Raw genomic sequence first — 25,399 nt, forward strand, 5'->3', positions numbered from 1 at the left:
CCTTCCCCAGGCCACTCTGGACCATGTAGCAATTCCCAAGGCTGTGGAGCAGGAGGCGAAGACATCAGACAAAAGTAAGAGGGGGAGAGAGGAGGCAAGTGAGTGAGTGGGTTGCTGTGGTGAGCGAGGAAGAGGTCAGCAGCAATAAGGGAGTGAGCGATGGGGTCGCCAGGGTGGTGTCCCACATTTCCCTCTAAAAATGTTGGGCGTTAGGTGCTAGTCTTATTCCATGACTCCCAGCAGGATTTCCCAGCATGAGCCTGATCTTCTGAGCCAAATCACCAGCTCCCTCCCAACCACCCTCAGTCTTGATCTTCATCACGAAAGGAAAAAAAGTCTCCCCTGATTAGCTCATTACACAGCATTAATAAGCAAGCGCTCTAATAACAGAGATGATCAGCTTGTAATTTCTAGACGTGAGATGGGTGGAAGGGAAGGGGGGTGAACAACAACCTGGTTCCAGGCAAATTCTTATAATCTCCCTCAAAAGCACACATAGAGAAACATGAACAAAATCTATTTGACTTTCAGGCGACAACTTTGCATGGTCTAAAGAAACCAAACAGAATGCTATAGGAAAGAAAGAATCAGAAAAGAACAAGCAGGTGTGTTTTTGCTTTCCCCTCCCCCGGCTGTGTTCCATGCCCCTCCCCTTCCATCATTTTTTTTTTTTTTTACTTTTTGGAGTGTTATTTTCCCTCATGCATGAATGGCACTGATATCTCATTGCTTCATGCAGGCCGGTGGAAGCTCAGGGGGGATATCAGTTTAATTGGGTTTTAGACAGGTAAAATGAGAAAATATAGTATGGGTGTCTGGAGGGTAGGCGAGGGAGGGCATGGAAAGGTGGAGGAAGCTGATTGACAGAAGCCCAACAAAAGTACAGCTGGGGAATTGGTTTCCAACACAGAGCCCCCAACCCAGCCCACACTATGTGTGCAGATCACTGTGGAATTTGTTCTGCTGCCCTGGAGGCAAACCATTATGGATGCACATCTCCCTATGTGGTAAACAAAGGCCACCTGTGATACGATTAAAAGCAGCTTTGTGCTGCAGCCATAACGATCACATTGGCCACAAATCAGAAATGTTGCAAGCTGTCAATCTGCAGGCACCAGTTGCCAAAATTAAAGAGGAGCTGCTGCTATTTGACTGCTGAAGCTCTTGTCCTTAACCTGGTCTTCTGATTCACATAAGACATAACTCCGCTTCCTCTCCAAATACCAAACAGAATATCCGAACTGAGTTTCCTCAGCAATAACACCAGAACCTTTCTGCCTGAAGACCAGGGGAAATTTCAGCATGACAAGGTTTAAGGTTCTAGCTGGGTCAAATGTTACACAGAAAACTTTTTTGGTGGGCATAACACTTGCAAATATTTTGAGTAGATGTGGTCTAAATACACTAATCCCACCCTGCTTTTGTTTCACTTGCACATAATCATTGACAAGCAGCACTTGAAAGCACCACACATTTTTCTAAGGTGCAAAGCTTGCCTTTTCCTCCTTCTGTTTCTATCCTGTCCTACTTGCAGAAATTCCTCACTGCTGTGTTTGGATTATGCATCTGCTCTATGGCTAAGCAGTGCAGGAAGTGGAATCTCATCATCTTAACAACATGCAAATACTATTACTTCCATTTTGATCACACATACTCAGAGAGTGATCTCTGCAGCTATGTATATGAAATGGTTTTGAGAGTTTGTTATGAAAGGATTCAATATAAATAAGGAACAAAAACAAACCAAAACCAGAGGGTTTTTTACCAGATTGCTCTCACAGCTGCAAAGGCAAATATGCAAGGAGGGTGGGTGGAAATTATGTGGCTATTTAAATTCCAAGTTCTATGCTATATATCTCCTTGAAGGACCATACAAGTAAGGGCTATAGAAATCTTGTGAAAGTTGAGATGATTTACAAGGAAACACCTTATGCCACGATGTATATGCGTGATTGAAACTACTAGACAATGCAGATTTTTCCAGTTATTTTTGCCTGTTCAGCTTCATGTCTCCAAGGGAATGAAATATCAGGCAGAGGAAGGCAAGAAGAAACCTCAGATTAAAAAACAACAGCCAACTAAGAGTATGGGATTCTTGTTCTCACTACAAATAAATTGGCATAAATTTCAATCACAGTCTGTGTGCTTATGCATATTCTAAATGATCCTCTGTAAATACTGCAGAATAATTGACTATGCTCAATTAAACAATGCCACACTACTAAAGTACTAAGTGTCAAGGGCTTTTCATGAATCCTTCTTGAGCGTTCTGCTGGCTTTTGCTACAGTTTCACCAAGTTAGCTGTTTTTGCCCAAAATTCTTGTTTTTGAAAAAAAAGGAAACAAACAGGAGAGAGAGGGAACAGTGTGTGACTTGATGAAAATATACATTCATCTATGGATATATGCATGAAGATCATGGCCACTGGTCCCATCACCTCCTGGCAAATAGAAGGGGAAGAAATGGAGGGAGTGAGAGATTTTACTTTCTTGGGCTCCATGATCACTGCAGATGGTGACAGCATGCACGAAATTAAAAGACGCCTACTTCTTGGGAGAAAAGCAATGGCAAACCTAGACAGCATCTTAAAAAGTAGAGACATCACCTTGCAAACAAAGGTTCGTATAGTAAAAGCTATGGTTTTCCCAGTAGTGATGTATGAAAGTGAATGCTGGGGATGACAGAGGACGAGATGGTTGGATAGTGTTTTTGAAGCTACCAGCATGAGTTTGACCAAACTGCGGGAGGCAGTGGAAGACAGGAGTGCCTGGTGTGCTCTGGTCCATGGGGTTACGAAGAGTCGGACACAACTAAACGACTAAACAAAAACAACAATGCATATATGCAGAGGAGGGTGACCAGATGATCAAGGGTGTGGAAACTAAGCCTTATGAGGAGTGGGGTATATTTAGCCTGGGGACAAGAAGACTGAGAGAACATATGATAGCCACCTTCAAATACCTGAAGGACTGTCACCTGGAAGATGGAGCAAGCTTATTTTCTCCTGCTCCAGAGGGTAGGACCTGGACCAATGGCTTCAAGTAACAAGAAAGGAACATCAGGAATAACTTTCTGAAGGTAAGAACTGTTCAGCAGTAGAACGGTCTCCCATGAGAGGTGATTGACTCTCCATCCTTGGAGGTTTTTATGCAGAGGTTGGATGATCAACTGCCATGAATCTCTTAGTTGAGATTCTATATCCCACCTTCTTTTCAAAGGAGCTCAAGGTGGCATAGATGGTTCTTCCCCTCCTCCTTTAATCCCCACAAGAACCCCCGTGAGAAAGGTTAGGTTCAGCGACAGTGGCTGGCCCAAGGTCACCAAATGAGCTTGGAGATTTCAACCCTGGTCTCCTAGCTCCTACTCTAACCACCGTACTACAAAAGCTGTGTGTAACACACACACACACACACACACACACACACACGTACGTTTGGGACATCATAATGTAAACCAACAAGCTGTGGTTCTCAAATAAATGATGTGACAGCTCAGTGCAATGCATGCTGTCATAGAGTAACACGTATATAAAGCATCGTTTTGCTACTGCTATAACTTGCCCGATTAATTTTTTAGAAGGGCATTTCTCTAGAAACTTCTGTCAAGAGCGTAAGGTATTTACTGAACTAAGCTGTTGTATTTCAGCATTTCAGAAACAGATAGCAGCCATCTCAGTGCTGATGCTTTCTCAGCACTTCCTTATGATATTTTGTTTGTTTGTTTCGCTCCCTCCACCCAATGGCAGAGATAGAAATCCCATTACCGAGTGGCTTATCTCAGGAATGGGGTTCTTACTCCTTGTAGTAGTGATGTCTTGCTATTTACACAGGAAGCCTGGTAAATAGCTTTTCTCCATATCTTCATTTACTGAGTTATTTTTTTATATATACCTGATGAGAGATTTCAGCTTAGGAGAATGCTCTGAATTACAGCACTCGGATAAAACCTAACAGTTCCTTGCCAACAACAGCCCAAGTGACTGAAAGCAGTGCAGGCAAGAAAAACCCGCATAGAAAAGACTCACCCTACTGATCTTCCTATCATTATTCAGATGGATCACTCCTGGACCTTGACTGGGCCCCCCCCTTCCTTATTGTTCCACACCCTCCAACATTTCTCCAATGAAAATAGGGACATCCTATTCTATTCTTCTTCTTCTTCTTCTTCTTCTTATTATTATTATTATTATTATTATTATTATTATTATTATTATTATTTTATGCCCTGCCACTCTGAGCAGCTTCCAACATATATAAAAACATACTAAAACATTAAAAATCTTCCCTGTACAGGGCTGCCTTCAGATGGCTCTGGGGTCAGATAACTCCAAACCCTCCAACATTTCTCTGATGAAAATAGAGACATCCTAACAACAAGCGGGACATTCTGGGATCAAATCAGAAACTGGGATGGTTTTTATAAATCTGGAAAATAGGGACACTTGGAGGGTCTCTTGTTCTGCTGCCTTGTTGAGTCTGAAGAAGGCCTCATAGCCAGCCATTTTCTCTTCTGGGCCTCATCTTTTCTCCCTCCTCATCCCATACACTAGGGTTGGGGAACCCTTTTCAGTCCAAGGTACGCATTCCCTCAAAGGCCACCTTCTGGGGGCTGCATGTCACACTGGTGGGTGTGGTAAAGATGATACTGAGTTATAGATGAACCAATGGTCTGACATAGTAAAAGGAAGCTTCCTATGTTCCTTTCAGTCTAGCAACATTTCTCAAACAGGAGGCAATGGGCTGATCCCTGTATCAAATCTTAGTCGTAGCGTTTCCCTAAAGCAGGCATTTTATCAGGAGGCTGGCAGAATATAAAGGGAAGGATTCTTAATGTCCTTTTTTATTCAGTAATTTAAGAGAGAGGCTATAGAACCCAGCCTCTTGGATAATGGCATTGTCCCAAGTGAATCTCCACCCCCCAGTCTCTTCCACTTCCTCATTCATCACTTCTACAGGTGCTGCTACCTGCCCTCTGTCTTTGAGCTCTTTGCTCTCCTACTTTCAAGGCACCCCAGGTTCTGGGAGGTTGGGGGGGGGGTCTGGAATGCTTTCTAATGACATGTCAGCCAGGTGTTGCTCTGGCTTTCCCATGATTTCCCAACTTTCCCCCTGATCTGCCTCTGAGTTGCGACCTCCCTCAAACCCCTGGTGTAAATCTATACTGTCTTCCTCTTCCTCCTCCCTGGAAGTGTCAGGATGGGGAGACGGTCTCCACCATTCCTCCTCTGCCCTGTCCCTGACACATTTAAAGGCAAGTTTGCTCATTAGAAAGAACTGTGGGATTTCAGCAAAAACTGAGCTTCCGTATGGTAGGGTTGCCATATTTCAAAAAGTGAAAATCCGGACACAGAAGCAAAATTGCTGAGCTTTTTCCTTTTTTGGGAAAATTGGCAGAACTGACACTGCTGACATGGCTTCCCATATGTCCAGATTTCCGCAGACATTTTATTGATTTCCAACCAGACACTGCTTCCAACAGTATTCTGGGTATGTCCGGGATATGGCAACCCTACCATAAGGAATTCCTACAGGGCCAGGAATGTACATAAGAAGAACTCAATTGGATCAGACCAGAGGCCCATCTAATCCACCATCCCTTTCTCCCAGGGGCCACGGACAACCCACAATAAGCATATGAGTGTTTATTTGTTTTGCATTTCCCTGTACAGTCATACCTCGAGTTGAATGTGTTTCAGGTTGAGTGCTTTCAGGTTGCGCTCCATGGCAACCCAGAAGTAATGGAGTGCGTTACTTCTGGGTTTCACCGCTCGCGCATGCGCAGACACTCAAAATGACATCACACACATGCACGGAAGTGGCAAAACGCGACCCATGCAAGCGCAGACATGCCGTCGTGTCTTACTTTCCATTCAGGATGCGACCCGGGCTCCGGAACAGATCCCGTTCGCATCCCGAGGTAACACTGTATCTGAATCCTGATAGGTCCACCCTTTTATTAAGAATACAAACAGATTTGGCATTTTCCCCCTTCTGTTTTTATTCTGGCAGCCTTCACTGAGGGATGAACGCCACTAAACCTCCATTGGCAACATATTGCATAGGAAGGTGGGATATAAATACAAGAAATAAAGGATAAATGCATCCAGTGAGCAGAGGGGGTCCAGTGATCTGCACTGTTCTTGTGACAAACTTTTAACAAGCAGCCAGGAAGGCAAAAAAGAATTCCCTGCTGTGTTTCTGGATGGGGTGAAAAAAAACCTTTGACTTTAAGAGGCAAGAGCTCATATTTACAGACTTGTAAAGATGTGCAAACAATGTTAAAGGCTTGACATAAACCATCCATTTCATTCATACACACACACACACACACACACACAAACACACATGCCTATGCAGTTTTCCCTCCTGCAAAATCTCTGGTTGTATTCTATGAACCACCCCAAAGAGCATTTACTGTATCCATCAAAAAAATCAGTGCATACGGTCTGGACCCTTAGCTCCTTAGCCCTAGAGGTGGTGTAACCGTTTCAATTAACTTTACTTTTCATGGCGGCTACATAAAACGTTGTGGGGTCAAGTGAACAGATAAACAGCAAGCCATTCTTCAAACGTTCCTCGTGAAATGAACAAGAGTAAAAGCTGGAGGCTGCTACATTTACTTCTGTCACTCCCCAGGGCAGTGCTTAAGAACACTAGGTCAGGTAGGCTGAGATGCCGAGAAATTGCTCAATGCCTTCCCACTGAGATGTCATAGCATTTCATGCTGAGAATAGCTAACACCCTTCGATGACGAGGAGGCAAATATTTCTCTTCCCCCTTCCCCCTCAACACACACACACCTTTCTTTGCCATTCCAGTCATGCAGTGTTACAGCATTGTTGCTTCGGCTGATTTAGTGCCAATTCAAGTCAGATCTCCGGTGTCTGGACAAGTAACCACACCAAATATGCTTGATGGAACCTTGTTACAATTTCACAGTGGGGTTCGTAATGGTCCCTCCCTCCCCCTGCCGCTGCCACCAAACAGTGAGAGAAAAACATTGAGAAAAGAGCAAGACGGCGAAACGCATCCCACTGTGTAACAGGTACCTTGAGTCTCAAACCGGCTCACATAGCAGGGATGGGGACAAAGTCTCAAGCTTCTGCTGCAGCTACAGCAGGGTTAGAAATACAGATGGATGGACCTACCTATGGCCTACATTAACTTCAACACTTTTTTTTTTTTGCCTGTGATTCTGTCGCATTATAGGTAAAGGACCCCTGACCATTAGGTCCAGTCGTGACCAATTCTGGGGTTACGGCGCTCATCTAGCTCTATAGGCCGAGGGAGCCGGCGTACAGCTTCCGGGTCATGTGGCCAGCATGACTAAGCCGCTTCTGGCAAACCAGAGCAGTGCACAGAAACGCCGTTTACCTTCCCGCCAGAGTGGTACCTATTTATCTACTTGCACTTTGACATGCTTTCAAACTGCTAGGTGAGCAGGAGCTGGGACCGAGCAATGGGAGCTCACCCCATCGCGAGGATTCGAACTGCCGACCTTCTGATCGGCAAGTCCTTGGCTCTGTGGTTTAACCCACAGCGCCACCCGTGTCCCTCTCCTGTTGCATTATATTTTTTCATTAATCTGGGCATGGTGTATTGGTTTGAGTGCTGGACTAGGACTAGCAGGGTGGGGTGGCTGGCTGGGAACAAATGGACAGACCCAAATTCAATTCCCTGTTAATCCACGAAATTCCCTGGGGTGTGTCACGGCTAAAAATTGGCCGCTGTTTCTTTAATGCTAAAAGAACTAAGTCAGCATGAGTCAGCGGCCTACAATGACTCATACAACCTTTCACCAATTGAACCTGTATATATAGAGTGGTCAATGTTAGTGTTGGTTGGTTGAAAGTTGGCTGAGTTTGTGGTGTATGAAAGCTACCGGTCATGGATGGGAAATACTTTTTCAAGAATAAAAGCAGCATTCTGCAAAGATACTCTTTCTCAAGGACTCTTTTGTGCCAACTAGGGTCCGAGGACCAGGCGAAGGAGTCAAAGGAGGTCAGAACCTTTTCCTTTTCTAACACTGACAGGGTGATCTTTGGCCAACCACCAGCTCTCAGCCTAGCTATGTAATCCTGCCTTGGGCTCAAGAGAGGAGAGGGGTGATACAGAGGAACATGTCACACACACTTACATACCTATACCTAGCCAGAACTCGTCAGAACTCAGTTCCAGCACCTCTCAGGTGGGCCCCATTGGCATTAAACATACTGAAACTCAGGACGGATAATGCCAATTTGATTTCACTATGTAAAGAGTCCCACAATCCTGGTCCACCCCACTAAATGCACAATCTGAGGCCAGTCTGGAACTGCCAGGCACAAACATCCATATTCAGAGACACATATAAATACATGGTTTGATATGATTCAACTGCTGAGAGCTGGACTGCAACATTTAAAATAAAGTTGTGTTCCAAACATTAGTCCAAGAGGTAAAGAGAAGTTGAATTTTGTATAGGAAACTGTGAAGACTGGAATGATCAAGCTCCCCTAATCCATAGATCTTGAAATTTGAGCAGACAAAAGTGCCTGTGAAGAGAAGTTGGAACAGGAAGACAATATACCCAAGTAGACCAGGTATCTTCAACCTTTTTGGGTCCCACTTTAACCCAGATGTGCACCTGGGGACCCATTCCTTGATCTACTGCCATATATTTGCACAGCGGTAGTTGCGATCCACCTTGGATCAAGTGGGTCTTGACCTAACAGTTGAAGAACAACAACAAGAAGTGTTTGGACTTGATATCCCACCTTTCACTCCCCTTAAGGAGTCTCAAAGCAGCTCACAATCTCCTTTCCCTTCCTCCCCCACAACAAACACTCTGTGAGGTGAGTGAGACTGAGAGACTTCAGACAAGTGTGACCAGCCCAAGGTCACCCAGCAGCTGCATGTGGAGGAGCGGGGAATTGAACCCCATTCACCAGATTACGCGTCCACCGCTCTTAACCACTACACCACGCTGGCTCTCTGAGTACCAGCAGATGATCTCACACTAAGGTCAAGTTCTCTGAACTTGGTTGCCCACTTAGCCCAGCATGAATTTAAGCTACTGTGAAATAATTCCCTATTTTGAGCATCCAGGTGCTTGACTCATAATAGGAACAAGGGAAGCAGCAGTTTGAAGCTTTTCTCCAACCAGGGCTTTTGCCAATATTCTATCAGAACAGGAGCATTCACCAGCTGCCAATACTCAGTGGTAGGTGCTGGCATAATTCACTATCAACTACACTTCGCTTTTCTCTCTGCAAAAAAGCTGACGTGTCACTTGCTCCCTGTCCTCTCCCAATTAGCCACAGATTGCTGCTTTTTTTTTCCTTTTTTTTTTTAAGGCGGCCACCTGCCTCTCCAGTCTGAGTCCAGGGATAATCAGTGCTGGGCATTTTCCATGTTGTTAAATGCAATGGCAACTCTGGATTCCAGGTGCTGCTGTTTTTGCAAGGTTCAAAGTGATCTCTTTCACCGAACCACCATGAAACCCCCAGGCACAGGTGAGAAAAAGGGCATCGCGCAAAAGGAAAGCTTTGTAGGATTCTGACAACATGGGTGGGAGACGGTCTCACTTAATTTGAATTGCAGGAGAACAAAACTTTAATTTTTATTACACCTAGAAAGTGAGACAGATTGAGGCGAGAGAGACAGAGAGAATTTCTAAGCCACTTGTTTCAGCTAGTAACACTGAGCAGCCGTACATAGTCAGGACTTTCTCATTCCCTGGAGAAGATTCACTATGTTACATAAATTCATCCCATGCAGTAAAAACCCTATGTGTATCTTCCTAGAGGTAAGACCCATTCAGCTCAAAATTAGCACCCAGAATTCTCTCCCAGGTGTGCATGAACAATCATGCAGCCTTGGTAACATCCAGACAGGCCTGGTCTGCCCCTGAGGCAGCTGCCTTGGGTGGCACCCAGTGGCGTAGCGTGGGTTGTCAGCACCCGGGGCAAGGCAAGTAATTTGTGCCCCCTAACCCGTGGATTTGCACCCCCTAATCCTAACCCCCAGATGTTGCGCCCGGTGCGGCCGGGCCCCCCTGCATGCTACGCCACTGGTGGCACCCTCTTCCCGCCCCACTGCCTCTGTCGCTGGTGGAGAAGTGGCAGCAGCAGCTTCCAGCAACATCTCAGGAGTCTGCAGAGCCGGCTCGCAGACGAGGCAGGGCAAAGCAGCCGCCTCAGGTGACAGAAGAACAAGAGCCTCAGGTGGTGAAATGGGCTGGGCTGCTCCTGTCAGCCTGGGGTGCACATAAAAAAGGGGAGCAAAATATTTAGGTACTCCTGGCAAGCAAGCAGCAGGGCCTACGAGCCACCATTACCCCATGTTTCCAATGCACCAGTTTTCAATCAACAGCTTAACAAAACAGCAGTATGCAGTGGGAAAATACTCTTTGTAATACTCACCAATACTTGGGTACCCCGGTGTAGAAGGATCACCTCCACCGTTCAAGGACACCATAAATGCTTTCTCGCTCAGGTTCTGAGTCTTTGGTAAATCGCAAGGATCGACATAAAGAAGGGCACCTCCAAAACCTGCCTCTTCCAGCAGAGAAAGCTGGGAAGACACACAAGCAAAAGGAGAGCATCAGCATTAGGTCGTTAACATTGCTTCACCATCTTCTCACATTTATAGTCCACCTTCCTTCCATCTTGGAATCCAAGGCAGGATATACATGTGGTTCGTAGGTGGTCACCCCTCCAGAACCAAACCTGCTTAGCTTCAGCAAGGTGGTGGCTTCATGAGCTTTCAGACCATACCCTGGGACAAGCGTAAGGAATATCCCTTGTGGGCAGAACGCAGAATGCCAGAGAGATGGTTTGCAGGATTAAAGAAATTCATTGCTAATCAATGAAGAATTGTTCTTGTTCTTATTAAGGCTTGAATTGCCTTGTAAATTAGTCTTAAGATGATTTGCAAAAATCTTGTGGAGACAGCGAAATGTAGTTTCAAAAACAGAACCACAACAACTAAAGCTAGGAAGATGGTTGGAACAAATGTGGAGCGAATTTTCAAAAGAGAATTAATTGATTAAGATCCTAGCGTTGAACGCAAAATCAATGCACTCCTTTCTGAATTATCACAGGGGATGTTCTTATGCAGCCTACCAAAGAGCTAAATCACAGCATAAATTGTTTGTGGCTTGACTTTGAGCACATAGAATCATAGAATCATAGAGTTGGAAGAGACCACAAGGGCCATCGAGTCCAACCCCCTGCCAAGCAGGAAACAAATGCACACCATTTAAACATTTAAAGTACTAAACATTAACAAACAAACAAAAAACCCGCCAAACAAAAAACAACTCTAGTTTGTGAAGGGTGCTGAGAGTTGTTAGGATATCCCCTGCCACCAGCCAGAATTACAATCTTCAGAACCCTCCGAGAGAAGCAACTGATTGTTAAACAATTCTGGGAATTGTAGCTATGTGAGAGGAATACGGGTCTCCTAACTCAGCACTCTTCTCTGTAATTTATTTTATTTTATTTTTTTAATGCCAATTGCTCAGATGCCAAATTATATTATTTTGCTGGGCCCCCACATGCTAGAATTGATGATTTGATTAATTTACTTTAACTCTACATTCCCAAAACTTATAAATTCCAATTACACACTAGTCAGAATAACAAACCCTTATACCACAGCTGCAGTTTTAACGACTTCCATTCGCATTAACACATCAAATAATTTACAGTCCTACAAGCGAAGCCTTCAAACTCTCCCTTTGTTCTTCTTGTGTGTGGCTATTATACTATCCATGATGTTTCTTCCTGTCCTTCTACTGTATTATGTCTATCTTTTTGTCAGTTGTTGCTGTTCTCCATCATACCTTGGGTGGAGCTAGTATCCCATTGCTGTTTCGTAAGTTCTCCATACTCAGCACTCTTGTCAAACTAGAGTTCTCAGGAGGAACCCATGCCCATTGAAAATTATATGATACTGCTTTAAATTTATAGAGTAGATGTGGCCTTAATCAACACAAACCAATACATCTTACTGTTGCTGATTACTTGTTCAGTTATCTTGGGTATCAGTTCCCTCCCTCAACTCTCTTTCCCCCCGTCACTTCTCTGCCCCAAAGCTGCTTTGTCCTAATAATGTGGTAATGCACATTACAAATCAGAAAGAACAAACACAATGCATTTTGTTTTCCCCTACCAAAAAAAGAAAAAAAAATTATTTTCCTCTGCTGTTTTATTTTGATAGGCTTCAGGGAACTTAGATACAGAATACAGCAAGTGCCTGGTCCTGCTGCCATGGTTACGCAAGCCATTCAGGGGAGAAGGTGTACAATTGCTAAAACATGTAGCATGGCCTAAAACACAATCCCTGTTTCTTGGGAACCAATATGTCAGCATTCCTCCAAACAAACACCCCAGTCAAATAACTTATCCCAGATTTTGCATTTATAAATGCAGTTTCCCAACTGCTAGAAATGACTCCAGGCCAATCAGTGGAAACTCATTACGAGCAGGAACTGGGAGCCAAATTTCCAGGAATGGTAAAGCTACTCTCCCCAGGTGGAACAGTCGTCGCTTGCTAGAAGACACACCATGTTTTCTCTCCAAGCTCATTATTTCTAGGCTCAGGACTGACGAAAAAAGCGACTTCTCCACACAGAGCATTATTAACGTAGGGAGTGCAATCCCACAAGAAGTGCTCATGGCATTGTTCAGAGAATTAACGGTGCAAGCCATCTACCCACACAGTGTTTTTCCTTCCCTGAGATGTGCTCCTTACTAGGTTTGTGACTGAATGAAAGCTGTCCCGGTCTTTATGCAAAATGCGTAAGGCAGGAGGGGGCAGGGTGACTCAGGAACTGCCTTGTTCGGAATTTAAACGCGTCCTGAAATTTGTAAGTAATATTCCTTGCAAAAGTACGGTCACATGCGCCATAAAGGGTTGAAAACACCATAGACATTGTCTGCACAGTGCAGGCAGCTCGCCAGCGGAGTGTGCAATTGAATCTAGGACATTGTTTGTAGGAGAAATACGCCAGGTGGTTCAGTAAGGTCAGCAACTGTATAATTTACTGACAGGTAGAAGAACAACTATGTACAAGTATAAAGTGATGCTACTTCTGTCTGCCTCTCATTCGAGGCAGACAGCTTACAGAATAGACAGTCTTTCCAGTAAAGCACTTTTCCAGCAGAGATGCAACACAGGAAGGCTAAGTTCAAGCCAGCAGCACATCTGGCTCTGACTTATACCTCATGGGATGCTTGAGCTCATGACCTTAGTTAGCCATGACTTGGCTTTTTCTCTGCAAGCATAAATTTACATACTCCAACGTATTCTGCATGCACTCTGCTAATGACAGAGGACATTGCATATGATGGATAAGGCAAAATCCACTATTGAGATATAGAGATGGAGGTGAAGTTTCATTTGCATCATATCTGATTCACAGCAAACTTACTTAATTCACACTCTCTGAAACAGGTAAACCCACTTAAATTGGAAGGACAAACTGTACCTTGAATCTCTGGTTGTTGATACTTGAATGAACTTGTCTCCCCATCCCAATCTCTCTTCCCACTCCTTTCATTAACTATTAAACCTTTGATGTTCAGAGGCTGATCAGACTATTTCTGGTCAGTATCAGTTTTCCATGCATTCATTCACACAACTCCATTCCATCCTAGTTCTACATTAATCTGTGATTTATCAATTTATTTAAGAATCTGTACAGCAATTTGCACTTCATTACACATTTAAATAGTGCTTGGATCACAAAACAGTATGTATGTATTTATTTAAACTGTTATTACCTACTCATCACTGCAGATGCAATTCTGGCTATGTCTGTAGCATTTCAGTACATTGAGCTGATGCTGTATCACAAAATTTAGAGAATTGGTAAATCCTAAAGATAATTGCATCCCAGGCTGTGTGTTAGCCCAGGAGGTGTGAATTATGATGGTTTACTTAAAAAATGTGGACCAAATGAAAAATTCCTATCCATCCCTAGATGTGTACTGCAGAGACCATCTAGCTGGAGACCACGTCATTCTGAAACCTGTCTTCAGATTAATATTTCCTTCTTCCAGGATTGCCCAAGACATCTGTCTTGTGATCCACCATCTGGGAATCAGTGTGCTCTCAACTGTCTGTCCCATTACACACACATGGGATGCTACTTCCCTGTGGTGCTATTGTGGTTGTTGTCCATATGCAAATGCAACAGCCACATGGAAAGGCCAGCAAGGTTGTGGTGATGCCACACAGTGTACAGTCTTTTTTTAATTGATTTAATGTAAATCCTTTCTTCCATTTTGAATTTTGTTAGCCACCTTGAATGTGCCAATCAAAAGGCAGGCTATAATTTAATACAAAACCACAACCATGTGGGACAGTAACATGGAGAAGCAACTCCCACAGATTTTCATGAATGATGAAGAAAGCATCTCTCTTTCCTGCTCTCTTCCCCCATCTCTCGAAGGATACTGATTACCATTTTATCCCATCAATCAACACACAGAGTTGTTTCATGATTACAATCTTGGATTAGTTTCAAATGCAAGATTTGGTTCCACTTCCATCATTCCAGAGCAACGGTCTTTCCCTAAATCTCTAAAGACTCCTTGTTCCAATTTAATCACAGGCAGTTTGATTTAGTTTTCCCGAATTTCATGTAAAGCCTGAAAGGGCTGGGTATATAATTCTCAGAATGCTGACTTCAATGACAAAGCCACAGCATGTAGAAACTAATGGCTGCAATGCTCATTTGTATGGTGGTCAGCTTTTATCTCTCTAGCTGCTCCTTGAGGCCTTGAAATAAAAATACATACAATATGCACATCTACACTGACCTGCGGGCCTGTTTACACTCTGAGTCTAAGAGACAGTGTGATTCAGAGCCCAGTGTCCTCTAATTGGTATATTCACAGCTGGGCACATTGTTGTATTAAAAATGCAGTGCGAAAGGACAACATACTTCTAATCTGAATGTGTGGTGCAGAAACATTTCTTGTACTGTGAAGCTCTCTCTCACTCAGCTCATGTTAGCATCTGGCCATTAGGAGTGGTGCCAAACTTCTAGAACTTGGGGAGATTTGAAAATAAACTTCCGCAGTTCAAGAAAGCCCCACTAATTATGAGCTGAGTTGAAACTCCCCTTGAAAGTTTGCCTTCGCTCATAATTAGCTCACATCAGTGCAAGCTGCTCCTAGTCGTCTTAGCCATCAGTTTCAATGCTCTCCCTCCTTTCCTTTCCAATCTCACCTTGCAAGGCGGAGCGGTAAGGGAGGTGGGGAATCTTGCATTAGTTTTATTGATTGTAATGTTAGTAAGGTAAAGTACCCCTCATCTCAATCTATAGGCCGGGAGCCAGCGCTGTCCGCAGACACTTCCGGGTCACGTGGCCAGCGTGACAAGCTGCATCTGGCGAGCCAGCGCAGCACATGGAACGCCGTTTACCTTCCCGCTGGTAAGCGGTCCCTATTTATCTACTTGCACCAAGAAGGTGCTTTCGAACTGCTAGGTTGGCAGGTGCTGGGACCGAACGATGGGAGCGTGCCCCGCCGCGGGGATTCGAACCGCCAACCATGCGATCGGCAAGTCCTAGGCGCTGAGGTTTTACCCACAGTGCCACCCGCGTCCCTGTAATGTTAGTACTTCTGGCCTATTTTATAATGTTCATTTCAAGCTATAGTACCTGTTGAGCTATGGACCTGTGGCTTTTTTCTTCTTTCTGATATACTGGCATATTGTGTTTAATTTCATTCACACCAGTAGGCATGGTGCAACAAAACACAAGGCTTTGTCCAATCACTACTCCCTGATTCGTTCAGGACATGCATGTTTCTGTTCCCCCATGATTCCACACACACACACACACCGGAAATGGCAGGAAATAACTATATGCTAGTATACTACGCCACAGTTCGTCACTATACTCCCACAATTTTTTGGATTAATGGGGTTGCAAATGATTTTTTTTTTCTTCCTAGAAGCAATGAGCATGGAAATGAGTGCTGAAGCTTTTGCTAGATTCCGCTAGATTTCTGGAAATGGCTAGTACACAGTACAAAGGTTCAAATATAATGGAGAAATGAGCAATTAGTGAAATGTCAGGGGAAGGGAATAAATTGCTGTGTGGATGCAGCCTAAGTTCCTGCTCTGTTTCCAAAAGCAATGGCTTTGAGGGCACACGTTGCTGTGCTAGGGAGTTAGCATGAGGGAGGGTTTGGCAGGTCAAGAGCAAAAGGGGAGAACTGAGTATCAGCCCCTACTATAAGGCTCACTGTGGTGCAACTTGCAATGTTGCAAGAATAAATGGAACCAAATAAATTCATACTTGGCATGGGATAAATGGGCTAACCTTCAGACATGCAAGCCTGATGTCCTGGAATAAAATATGGGATGTGAGCGTAACAGTGTAAGCTGGCCCTCCTCTTCAAAGGTATTCTCATTTTCCAGTGTTGACATTTCTGAATGTTATATTAATTCAGCATGCATTAAAATTAACTGCATGCATGGAATTTATTGCAGGATTAGGAACAATGCCAATTAACCCCCACACTAGGTAATCCTACAGAACATGGACTGAAAGCTCTTCTAAGTTCACAGTGCAAGGTATGGCAGTTGCATGGCCCATACTAATGAACCAGAGACCTATCTGTTCTTAGCCGGACAAAGGATGAGTTACTGGATATTTATTCTGATGGGCCTTTCATGCTGAAGTCCCAATTAGAGTCATAAGAATCTGCGAGCAGTCCCTTTTTTCCCCAGTGTACTAATTGGCAATGCATAAAATCACTGACGGGAAGCAAAGTGCCATTTAAACTATCGGCAAAAAAAGAAGAAGAGGAATAACTACTTTGCATTGCAAGAATTTAATTAGATGTCACCCTCCTCTTGTTCCTTTGCTACAAGACAGCGTGTGTGAGAGCTTTTATATCAACAGAGCTAGAATGAGAGCAAAGCAGTGTACACATCTCTCTCTCTCTGTATATATATATATATATATATATATATATATATGCGCAAACAAGGCAGCAAAGGCACTACATTAAATACTTAATCATACTGCTACTTTTGCCATTATGGATGTCAAAAGGACATAGTTCAATAGGAGCTTCTTTTGTTGCAGAAAATAAGACTGAGGCATTTAATGTTCTCTCTCTCTAACCCAAAGGTAACAGGACGCATGCATTAAAATGTTTAAGTGCTGCAGGATAATAGAATCACAAAATCATAGAATTGTAGAGTTGGAAGAGACCTCGAGGGTCACCCGGTCCAACCCCCTGCGATACAGGAATCTGAACTAGATCATATATGGCAGATGACCATCTAACCTCTGCTTTAAAACCTCCAAGGAAGAATCCACCAACTCTTGTGGGAGTCTGCTCCTCTGTCGAACAGCTCATACCCTCAGAAGGTCTAGTCAGAATCTCCCTTCTTGTAACTTGAAGCCATTGGTCTGGGTCTTACCCTTCAGGGCAGGAGAAAACCATGTTGCTCCATCCTTCATATGACAGCCCTTTAGATATTTGAAGATAGCTATTATATCTCCTCTTTTTTTCTTTTTTGTAAAAGTTTTTATTATTAAAACAACTCAGCATTAATACACACATATTGCGAGTATACAAGCATACAAACATACATTTCATACAATCCTTTAAAATGTTCAAACATACCTACACTCAATCCCACAGATAATTTCTTTTCCCATCACCACCTACCACCCCTCACCCCATCTTTGTGTTAGACTTCCAATCTACTCAATTGCAATTGCTTTCCACTTCTATTACTTTCTTTCACACACCTTTAACCTAATTTCATGCTTTTTTTCTATTACACATTGTTAGCCATCTTATTTAGTATTTCAGTATTTAAAACGGAACTTGTTTATTCTAATAGTAGTTCTGATTTTTCAATATGGTTTTGCAAGTATCCTTTAAACACCTTCCAGTCCCTGTCTATCTTCTTTTTTGAGATCCTTCCAATTTCTCCCATTGTTTTGGATATATTGTAATACTCCAATAATTTGGCAAGCCACTCTGTTTTTGTTGGCTATCATATCTCCTCTCAGCCTCCTCTTTCCCAGGCTAAACATACGCAGCTCCATCAACCATTCCTCATAAGTCTTGGTTTCCAGACCCTTGGTCATCTACAAGATGGGTGACACCTGGCTTGAGAGCAGTACATGTGAAAAGGATCTAGGAGTCTTGGTTGACCACAAACTTGAGCCAACAGTGTGACGCGGCAGCTAAAAAAGCCAATGCAATTCTGGGCTGCATCAATAGGAGTATAGCATCTAGATCAAGGGAAGTAATAGTGCCACTGTATTCTGCTCTGGTCAGACCTCACCTGGAGTACTATGTCCAGTTCTGGGCACCACAGTTCAAGAAGGACACTGACAAACTGGAACGTGTCCAGAGGAGGGCAACCAAAATGGTCAAAGGCCTGGAAACGATGCCTTATGAGGAACGGCTAAGGGAGCTGGGCATGTTTAGCCTGGAGAAGAGGAGGTTAAGGGGTGATATGATAGCCATGTTCAAATATATAAAAGGATGTCACATAGAGGAGGGAGAAAGGTTGTTTTCTGCTGCTCCAGAGAAGCAGACACAGAGCAATGGATCCAAACTACAAGAAAGAAGATTCCACCTAAAGATTAGGAAGAACTTCCTGACAGTAAGAGCTGTTCGACAGTGGAATTTGCTGCCAAGGAGTGTGGTGGAGTCTCCTACTTTGGAGGTCTTTAAGCAGAGGCTTGACAACCATATGTCAGGAGTGCTCTGATGGTGTTTCCTGCTTGGCAGGGGGTTGGACTCGATGGCCCTTGTGGTCTCTTCCAACTCTATGATTCTATGATTCTGTGATCTTGGACGCCCTCGTCAGACCACGTTCCAGCTTGTCAATATCCTTCTTAAATTGCAGCACCCAGAATTGGACACAGGACTCCAGGTGTAGTCTGACACCTGTGATGTGAATGGATTCCCATTTGCCATCCTGCTCTCCTCTTGCAACTCAAAAAGGATGCTGTAGCATCATGATATTAAACAACAGAAACTCGAAAGAAATCAGGAGCCATGTGTAAACTGCCCCCCCCCCCCGAAACATAGATGGAATCAAGCACAGAAGGCAATCTTGTGAAATGATAGGCTGTTTCTATAAAGACTTAACAAGGTAGAAGATGCACTTAGTCTGAATGGAACAGAAATTATCTTCTGCATTAATTGAAATAATTCTCTAGCTTTCTTTTCAGGATGGCAAACTTTATCAAAAACCTGCTGCTGCTGCTGCTTATGTAAATAAAGAAGCACAATAAAGTTTTCAGCTCTGTATAGATACACTCCCATCAGATGACATTTAATTTAATCACTAAGATTAAATAAAATCTTTCCTTGAAAGTTCCTTGCCATGCTTTTTTCTCCAAATGAGAAAAATGGGCCATTGCCACAATAAAAAGGGCACTTTCTTTTCTCTCCCTCTTATTGGCGGGGAGTGGGGAACCACCTTAATTTTCTTTAAGCGTACTTCACGTTATCATCCTAATCCTCATAATAAGCAAATGTCAGGGTCTTTTCACTGACTTGCCTTATGAAATGTGTGTGGCCCCCCACTCTGGCTGTATCCAGTGCTTTCCCCCCTAAAATAAATAAATAAATGTTTAGGGGGTACTCTCATTTTCCTGTCTCATTTTAAGGCTATGTTTTATGTGTGGGATCTGTCTTCCTTAAATTTTTACTATATAGTTTATAGTAGTAGTATTCTTTAATGCTACTTTGTCAGTGCATTGTTATTGTTTTATTATGATACTTTGACTTTAAATTGGTGTAATTTGCCCTGTGCTCTGTACAGGCGGTGAAAATATTTGTTATAAACAAACAAACAAACAAATCATATCAAATTGCAAATGAGAAGACGGTCAAGCTTGCTATAGGCTAATATGTGACCTGAACTAGGAGTTTTTTACAGCTTTCATTCTAAGCCGCAAGAGTTTCCTGCTTCACTCAGCCTATAGATAAATTGGCTTGCAAATCATAAATATCAACTTTCTATCTAACACGCTCTGGGGCTTTTTTGTCTAACTCTGTGGGTCACAATGGCCTAATTTTTTCCTTAATTAGAAACCGGATATCAAAAAGCTTGCTTGCATTTTAAGATTCTGAAAAAGCTTGCATATCATGCTTTTTATAGCATATATTTTTCCCCCCTATGATTTCTGTGGTTGGAAGTTTCAAAGCTAGTATGTCAGCATTTATTTGGCAGGTTATACAGTGCACCCCCCCCCCAAAAAAAAGAAAGCCTAGGAGAGACCGTGAGCAATCCTACAACAATCCTATATGGCATATATGTTAAGCCATAATGAAGTACAGCAGATTCGAAATCCATTCAGATGTGGAGCTACTGCTGGCTGAAACCAGAGGTTCCCAGACTTAGTCGGCCCACTGCTCCCTTTTCAGTAATAAATAAATAAATATTCAGCCCTTCCCTCAAAATATACCTTCTTTCAACGAACAAACAGAAAGGTGCTACAATCCGCCTGCCATTGACCAAATAGGCAGGCAAGCTTCAATCTACCGTATTTTTCGCTCTATAAGACACACCAGACCACAAGGCGCACCTAGTTTTTGGAAGAGGAAAACAAGAAAAAAAATATTCTGAATCTCAGAAGCCAGAACAGCAAGATGGATCGCTGCGCAGTGAAAGCAGCAATCCCTCTTGCTGTTCTGGCTTCTGGGATAGCTGCGCAGCCTGCATTCACTCCATAAGACGCACACACATTTCCCCTTACTTTTTAGGAGGGAAAAAGTGAGTCTTATAGAGCAAAAAATATGGTACTTCCTGAGCTTTGGTGAAGCCAAAAAGGATTCACTCAAGCCTGAGAAAACCCCTCGCCTCCAGCATGAACGCAGTGGCGTAGCTAGCCGCTCGGGTGCCCGGTGCAGCATGTGCGTCCTGCAGCCAGGGGCAGGGCAAGCCGCCTATGGGGGCGGGGTGAGCCAAGGCAGGGTGTGCTGAGTGGAGCCTCTCCGCAACCTCCCCCTCAACTGTAGGGCGGTCGAGGTGGTGGGCAGACGCAAGCCCTGCGCTGCTCAAAAAAGCAGTGTGGAGCTTGCAGGCAGTCCGCCCACCGCCTCCCCCTCAGGAGCGACTTGTGGCTGAGGCACACTGCAGGCCCCACAGTGTGCCCCCTGACTCACCTAGCTACCAGTGGCGTAGGAAGGGGTGTGTGGTGGGTGCAGGTGTTTCCCCTCCAGTAACAACAACAACAACAACAACAACAACAACAACAACAACAACAACAACAACAACAACAACAATTTATTTATACCCCGCCCATCTGGCTGGGTTTCCCCAGCCACTCTGGGCGGCTTCCAACAAAGTATTAAAATAAAATAATCTATTAAACATTAAAAGCTTCCCTAAACAGGGATGCCTTCAGATGTCTTCTAAAAGTCTTGTAGTTATTTTTCTCTTTGACAACTGGTGGGAGGGCGTTCCACAGGGCGGGTGCCACTACTGGGAAGCCCCTCTGCCTGGCTCCCTGTAACTTGGCTTCTCGCAGGGAGGGTACCTTCAGAAGGCCCTCGGAGCTGGACCTCAGGTAGAACGATGGGGGTGGAGATGCTTCTTCAGGTATACTGAGCCAAGGCTGTTTAGGGCTTTAAAGGTCAGCACCAACACTTTGAATTGTGCTCAGAAATGTACTGGGAGCTAATTTAGGTCTTTCAAGACCAGTGTTATGTGGTCTCGGCGGCCACTCGCAGTCACCAGTCTAGCTGCCGCATTCTGGATTAGTTGTAGTTTCCGGGTCACCTTCATCGGTAGCTCCATGTAGAGCTCATTGCAGTAGTCAAAGCGGGAGATAACTAGAGCATGCACCACTCTGGTGAGACAGTCTGCGGGCAGATAGGGTCTCAGCCTGCGTACCAGATGGAGCTGGTAAACAGCTGCCCTGGACACAGAATTGACCTGTGCCTCCATGGACAGCTGTGAGACCAAAATGACTCCCAAGCTGCACACCTGGTCCTTCATGGGCACAGTCACCCCATTCAGGACCAGGGAGTCCTCCACACCTGCCCGCCTCCTGTCCCCCCAAAATAGTACTTCTGTCTTGTCAGGATTCAACCTCAATCTGTTAGCCGCCATCCATCCTCCAACCACCTCCAGACACTCACACAGGACCTTCACTGGTTCTGATTTGAAACAGAGGTAGAGCTAGGTATCACCCATTTCAAAAAGGGTTGTGAGCCCATTTTTTAAAAACACATATTTTTGCCATTTTGTTACCCCCCCCCCCAGTGATGACACCCGGGACGGACCGCACCCCCTTCCTACACCACTGCATGAACAGCAGATCCAGGGGAGGCACTGTAGCTGTCCCGCAACAGTGCCCAACCTGGCGGTGTCATTACACAACAGATATAACAAATGTACAAAGCGTGTTCTCATTAAAAGAGAGCACGTGTTGCAGTGGGGGCCAGGCAAGACACCCTGCTTATGACAGGCAGTTTGGAATGGATGGCCCAGGCAGGGATTGGTGGTCCGAGTTGCTGGGGTAATTTTGATGTTGCCAATTTGGGGGTGGGAACAGAGGTTTTTTAAGCAGTGCACACAGCGATCTGCTTTCTCTTTTGCTGTGTGCACCAGATCCTCCTTTGATTTGGGTCTTGTGCGTTGACCTTGCTATGCCTGTCATGGGGTCTTCTGCCATTGGGGCAGGGGCCTGGTAGGAATTTTGTCCATTTGGCAGACTGGCTGGTGCCATTTGGTTTTTGCCTACAGCGTACAACTTGTAAGGTTGCGGTTAGGCATTGGTTAAAATTGGTCGGAGGAGGGGTAAGGATTCGCTGGGCCTGCCCCTCCAATGCTGCTGCTGCAAGGGAATTCTGTTAAAGGAATTCAGGAGCTTGCCATCCTTTCATCCAAACCCCCGGAATCGGGTTTGGGCCACGTAAGCCCCTGGGAGCATGCGGGGAGAAGCTGAGGGCCTGTGTCGCAGCTCCAGTTTTCCCCAATATTGTTTCCCCTCACTGACTTTCGCTGGAATCCGGAAGTCAGTTCTGCCCCCAAGGCGGGGGGACAGATAGTCCTAACCAATGTCTAAGCAACCACTCACATTTATGTATTTTAATAAAGTTGTGGCCAAAATTATGCCAAAAACCTTAAACAAAAATTCTGTGTGATGTGTGAGTTATTGGGGTAGGGGTGTTTTGGGGGACCTCAACACGCAAAAGGTTTTTCAAAATTCTCTTCTCTTCTCTTCACTCTTCATGTCTTCAATGCCCCCTATTGCACCTGAGGCTACTACCGCCCCCCCCCCCCGGATCATACCAGCGCCCCCCCTACAGGGGGGCATTATCACCCCCTTTGGAAAACACAGAGCAAGCCAGTCCTACAGTCTCACCCATTATAAGGCAGCTTCCCAAGTCTGCTTTTGAGTTTTGAAACTCTTTCCTTGGCAAGGATAAAGGCACGTTTTGCACCTTTCTTCCTGGCAACTTGTATCAAAGTAATGGATTGCACTTCTGCCTTGTGCTCCAGCGGCAGGTTCAAATTGTTGTCTGGCTCACATTACTAAAGCTTTTTCAGGAGAAAGCTCTTTGAGTAGGTGACCAGCGTTTCGCCACTCCGGGAGACAATTCAAGTTACAGGTTGCCAGCAAGGCAGATGAAAAGCCCATTCAGCCACAAATTGTTGGGGGTCACATTTTTCATCTTCACATTGCCCGTTTCCGCCCCCACCAATTTATTGTCCATTCTCAAAGTAACCTAAGTCTCATACAAGAAAAAGCAATTTGTAACACAACTGCAGCTTTCTAAAAATGGTTTGTTATTGTTTTTCCTACAGATTTCGTGGATATTTTTATTTAAAGTAGATATACTGCTAGCTCCCTCTACTAGATTTCATGAACTTTTATTATAAATTGGAGAGCTTATTTTATTGCCAGATCTTGCTTACCAGTGCTAAGAAGTCCGCAACGTTCAATTCCAATTAAAAACGAAATTGAACTACAACTCCCTGGAAAGAGAAGTAGATTGGACTCAATAAGCTTTACTCAATTTATTTCAGCAACAAAATAATTGAATTGCTTACAGTCCAGGAACCCCCCCCCCCCAAAAAAAAAATTGCATTATTTTATCAGTACATAACTCCATATCTTTTACATAGCTATTGCTTCATGAAATACTATATATTTTAAAATAACCAGGCAATGGAGCATTCTGCGTGTAATTACCATTTAACGCTGAAACAAACCTAGCAACATGCCACTTTGGACATTAATGATATGCATAAATATAGTGAATGTGAGCTTTTTGCACTGCTTGTATTCACATACATCATATTTGTCTGAAGTGAGAATTTGTTTTTCTTTTAGGCCGGAGGATAGTGCGCTGTGCCTTACTCATCACTCTCAAAATGGAGGGTGGGGGAACCTTTGCTTTGGATCTTGGGTTACAGACGCTTCAGGTTACAGACGCTTCAGGTTACAGACTCTGCTAACCCAGAAATATTACCTCAGGTTAAGAAGTTCAGGATGAGAACAGAAATCGTGCGGCGGCAGCAGGAGGCCCCATTAGCTAAAGTGGTACCTCAGGTTAAGAACAGTTTCAGGTTAAGAATGGACCTCCAGAACAAATTAAGTTCTTAACCCAAGGTACTAATGTAATAACTTATTATTTATACCCCGCCCATCTTGCTGGCTTTCCCCAGCCACACTGGGCAGCTTTATGGTGTATCAACACAGAGAGGAGGTGATTTTGGATTAACTCACACTGTCATTTTCAGTTTGCTATCTATGATGAGAATGATGACTAGCGTGTCTTTTTCCCCCAGTGTTCATAAAGAGTATAAAGCAGGGGTCAGCGAACTTTTTCAACAGGGGGCCGGTCCTCTGTCCCTCAGACCTTGTGGGGGGCCGGACTATATTTTGACAAAAAAATACATGAACGAATTCCTATGCCCCACAAATAACCTAGAGATGCATTTTAAATAAAAGCACACATTCTATTCATGTGAAAACACACTGATTCCTGGACCGTCCGCAGGCCGGATTTAGAAGGCGATTGGGCCGGATCTGTCCCCTGGGTCTTAGTTTGCCTACCCATGGTATAAAGTATGGCAGCAAAATTTAGGGGGACTCCTATGGCTAGAACCAGCGGGATGGATGTTCCACTATTTGCAGAAACCCTCTGTTTGAAGGGCTATCTGTTCTAAGACCCACTTAAAGTGTTGAGATTTTTGCTGAATTAAATATCTGAACTGGAATACAAAAAGGGAGGTGTGAGGAGGTCAGGAAACTAGTAAATGAAGTACAAGATATGAAAATATAGATTTTTTTCTTCTTCTTTTCTTTTTGTTAACTGCTTTCTATTTTGCAATTTTCATGTGTTTTGTTTTTGTACCTTTGTAGTTCTTTTTTCTTCTATTAGGGTTATTCTTTGTT

The 25,399-nt window shown here is 44.0% G+C and overlaps 1 protein-coding gene across 6 annotated transcripts in view; it reads right to left on the reverse strand.

Moving 5' to 3' along the window:
• NAALADL2 (N-acetylated alpha-linked acidic dipeptidase like 2) overlaps positions 1-25,399 on the reverse strand; it is a 668,594-nt gene that overhangs the window by 271,798 nt on the left and 371,397 nt on the right. For all 6 annotated transcript variants that reach the window (XM_082224107.1, XM_082224108.1, XM_082224109.1 and 3 more), the window contains one exon: positions 10,404-10,554. In XM_082224107.1, the coding sequence (XP_082080233.1) occupies positions 10,404-10,554 (151 nt within the window). The remainder of the gene's footprint in view (positions 1-10,403; positions 10,555-25,399) is intronic.

The sequence above is a fragment of the Podarcis vaucheri genome (assembly GCF_965113315.1).
Source record: "Podarcis vaucheri genome assembly, chromosome: 5".
NCBI lineage: Eukaryota > Metazoa > Chordata > Lepidosauria > Squamata > Lacertidae > Podarcis > Podarcis vaucheri.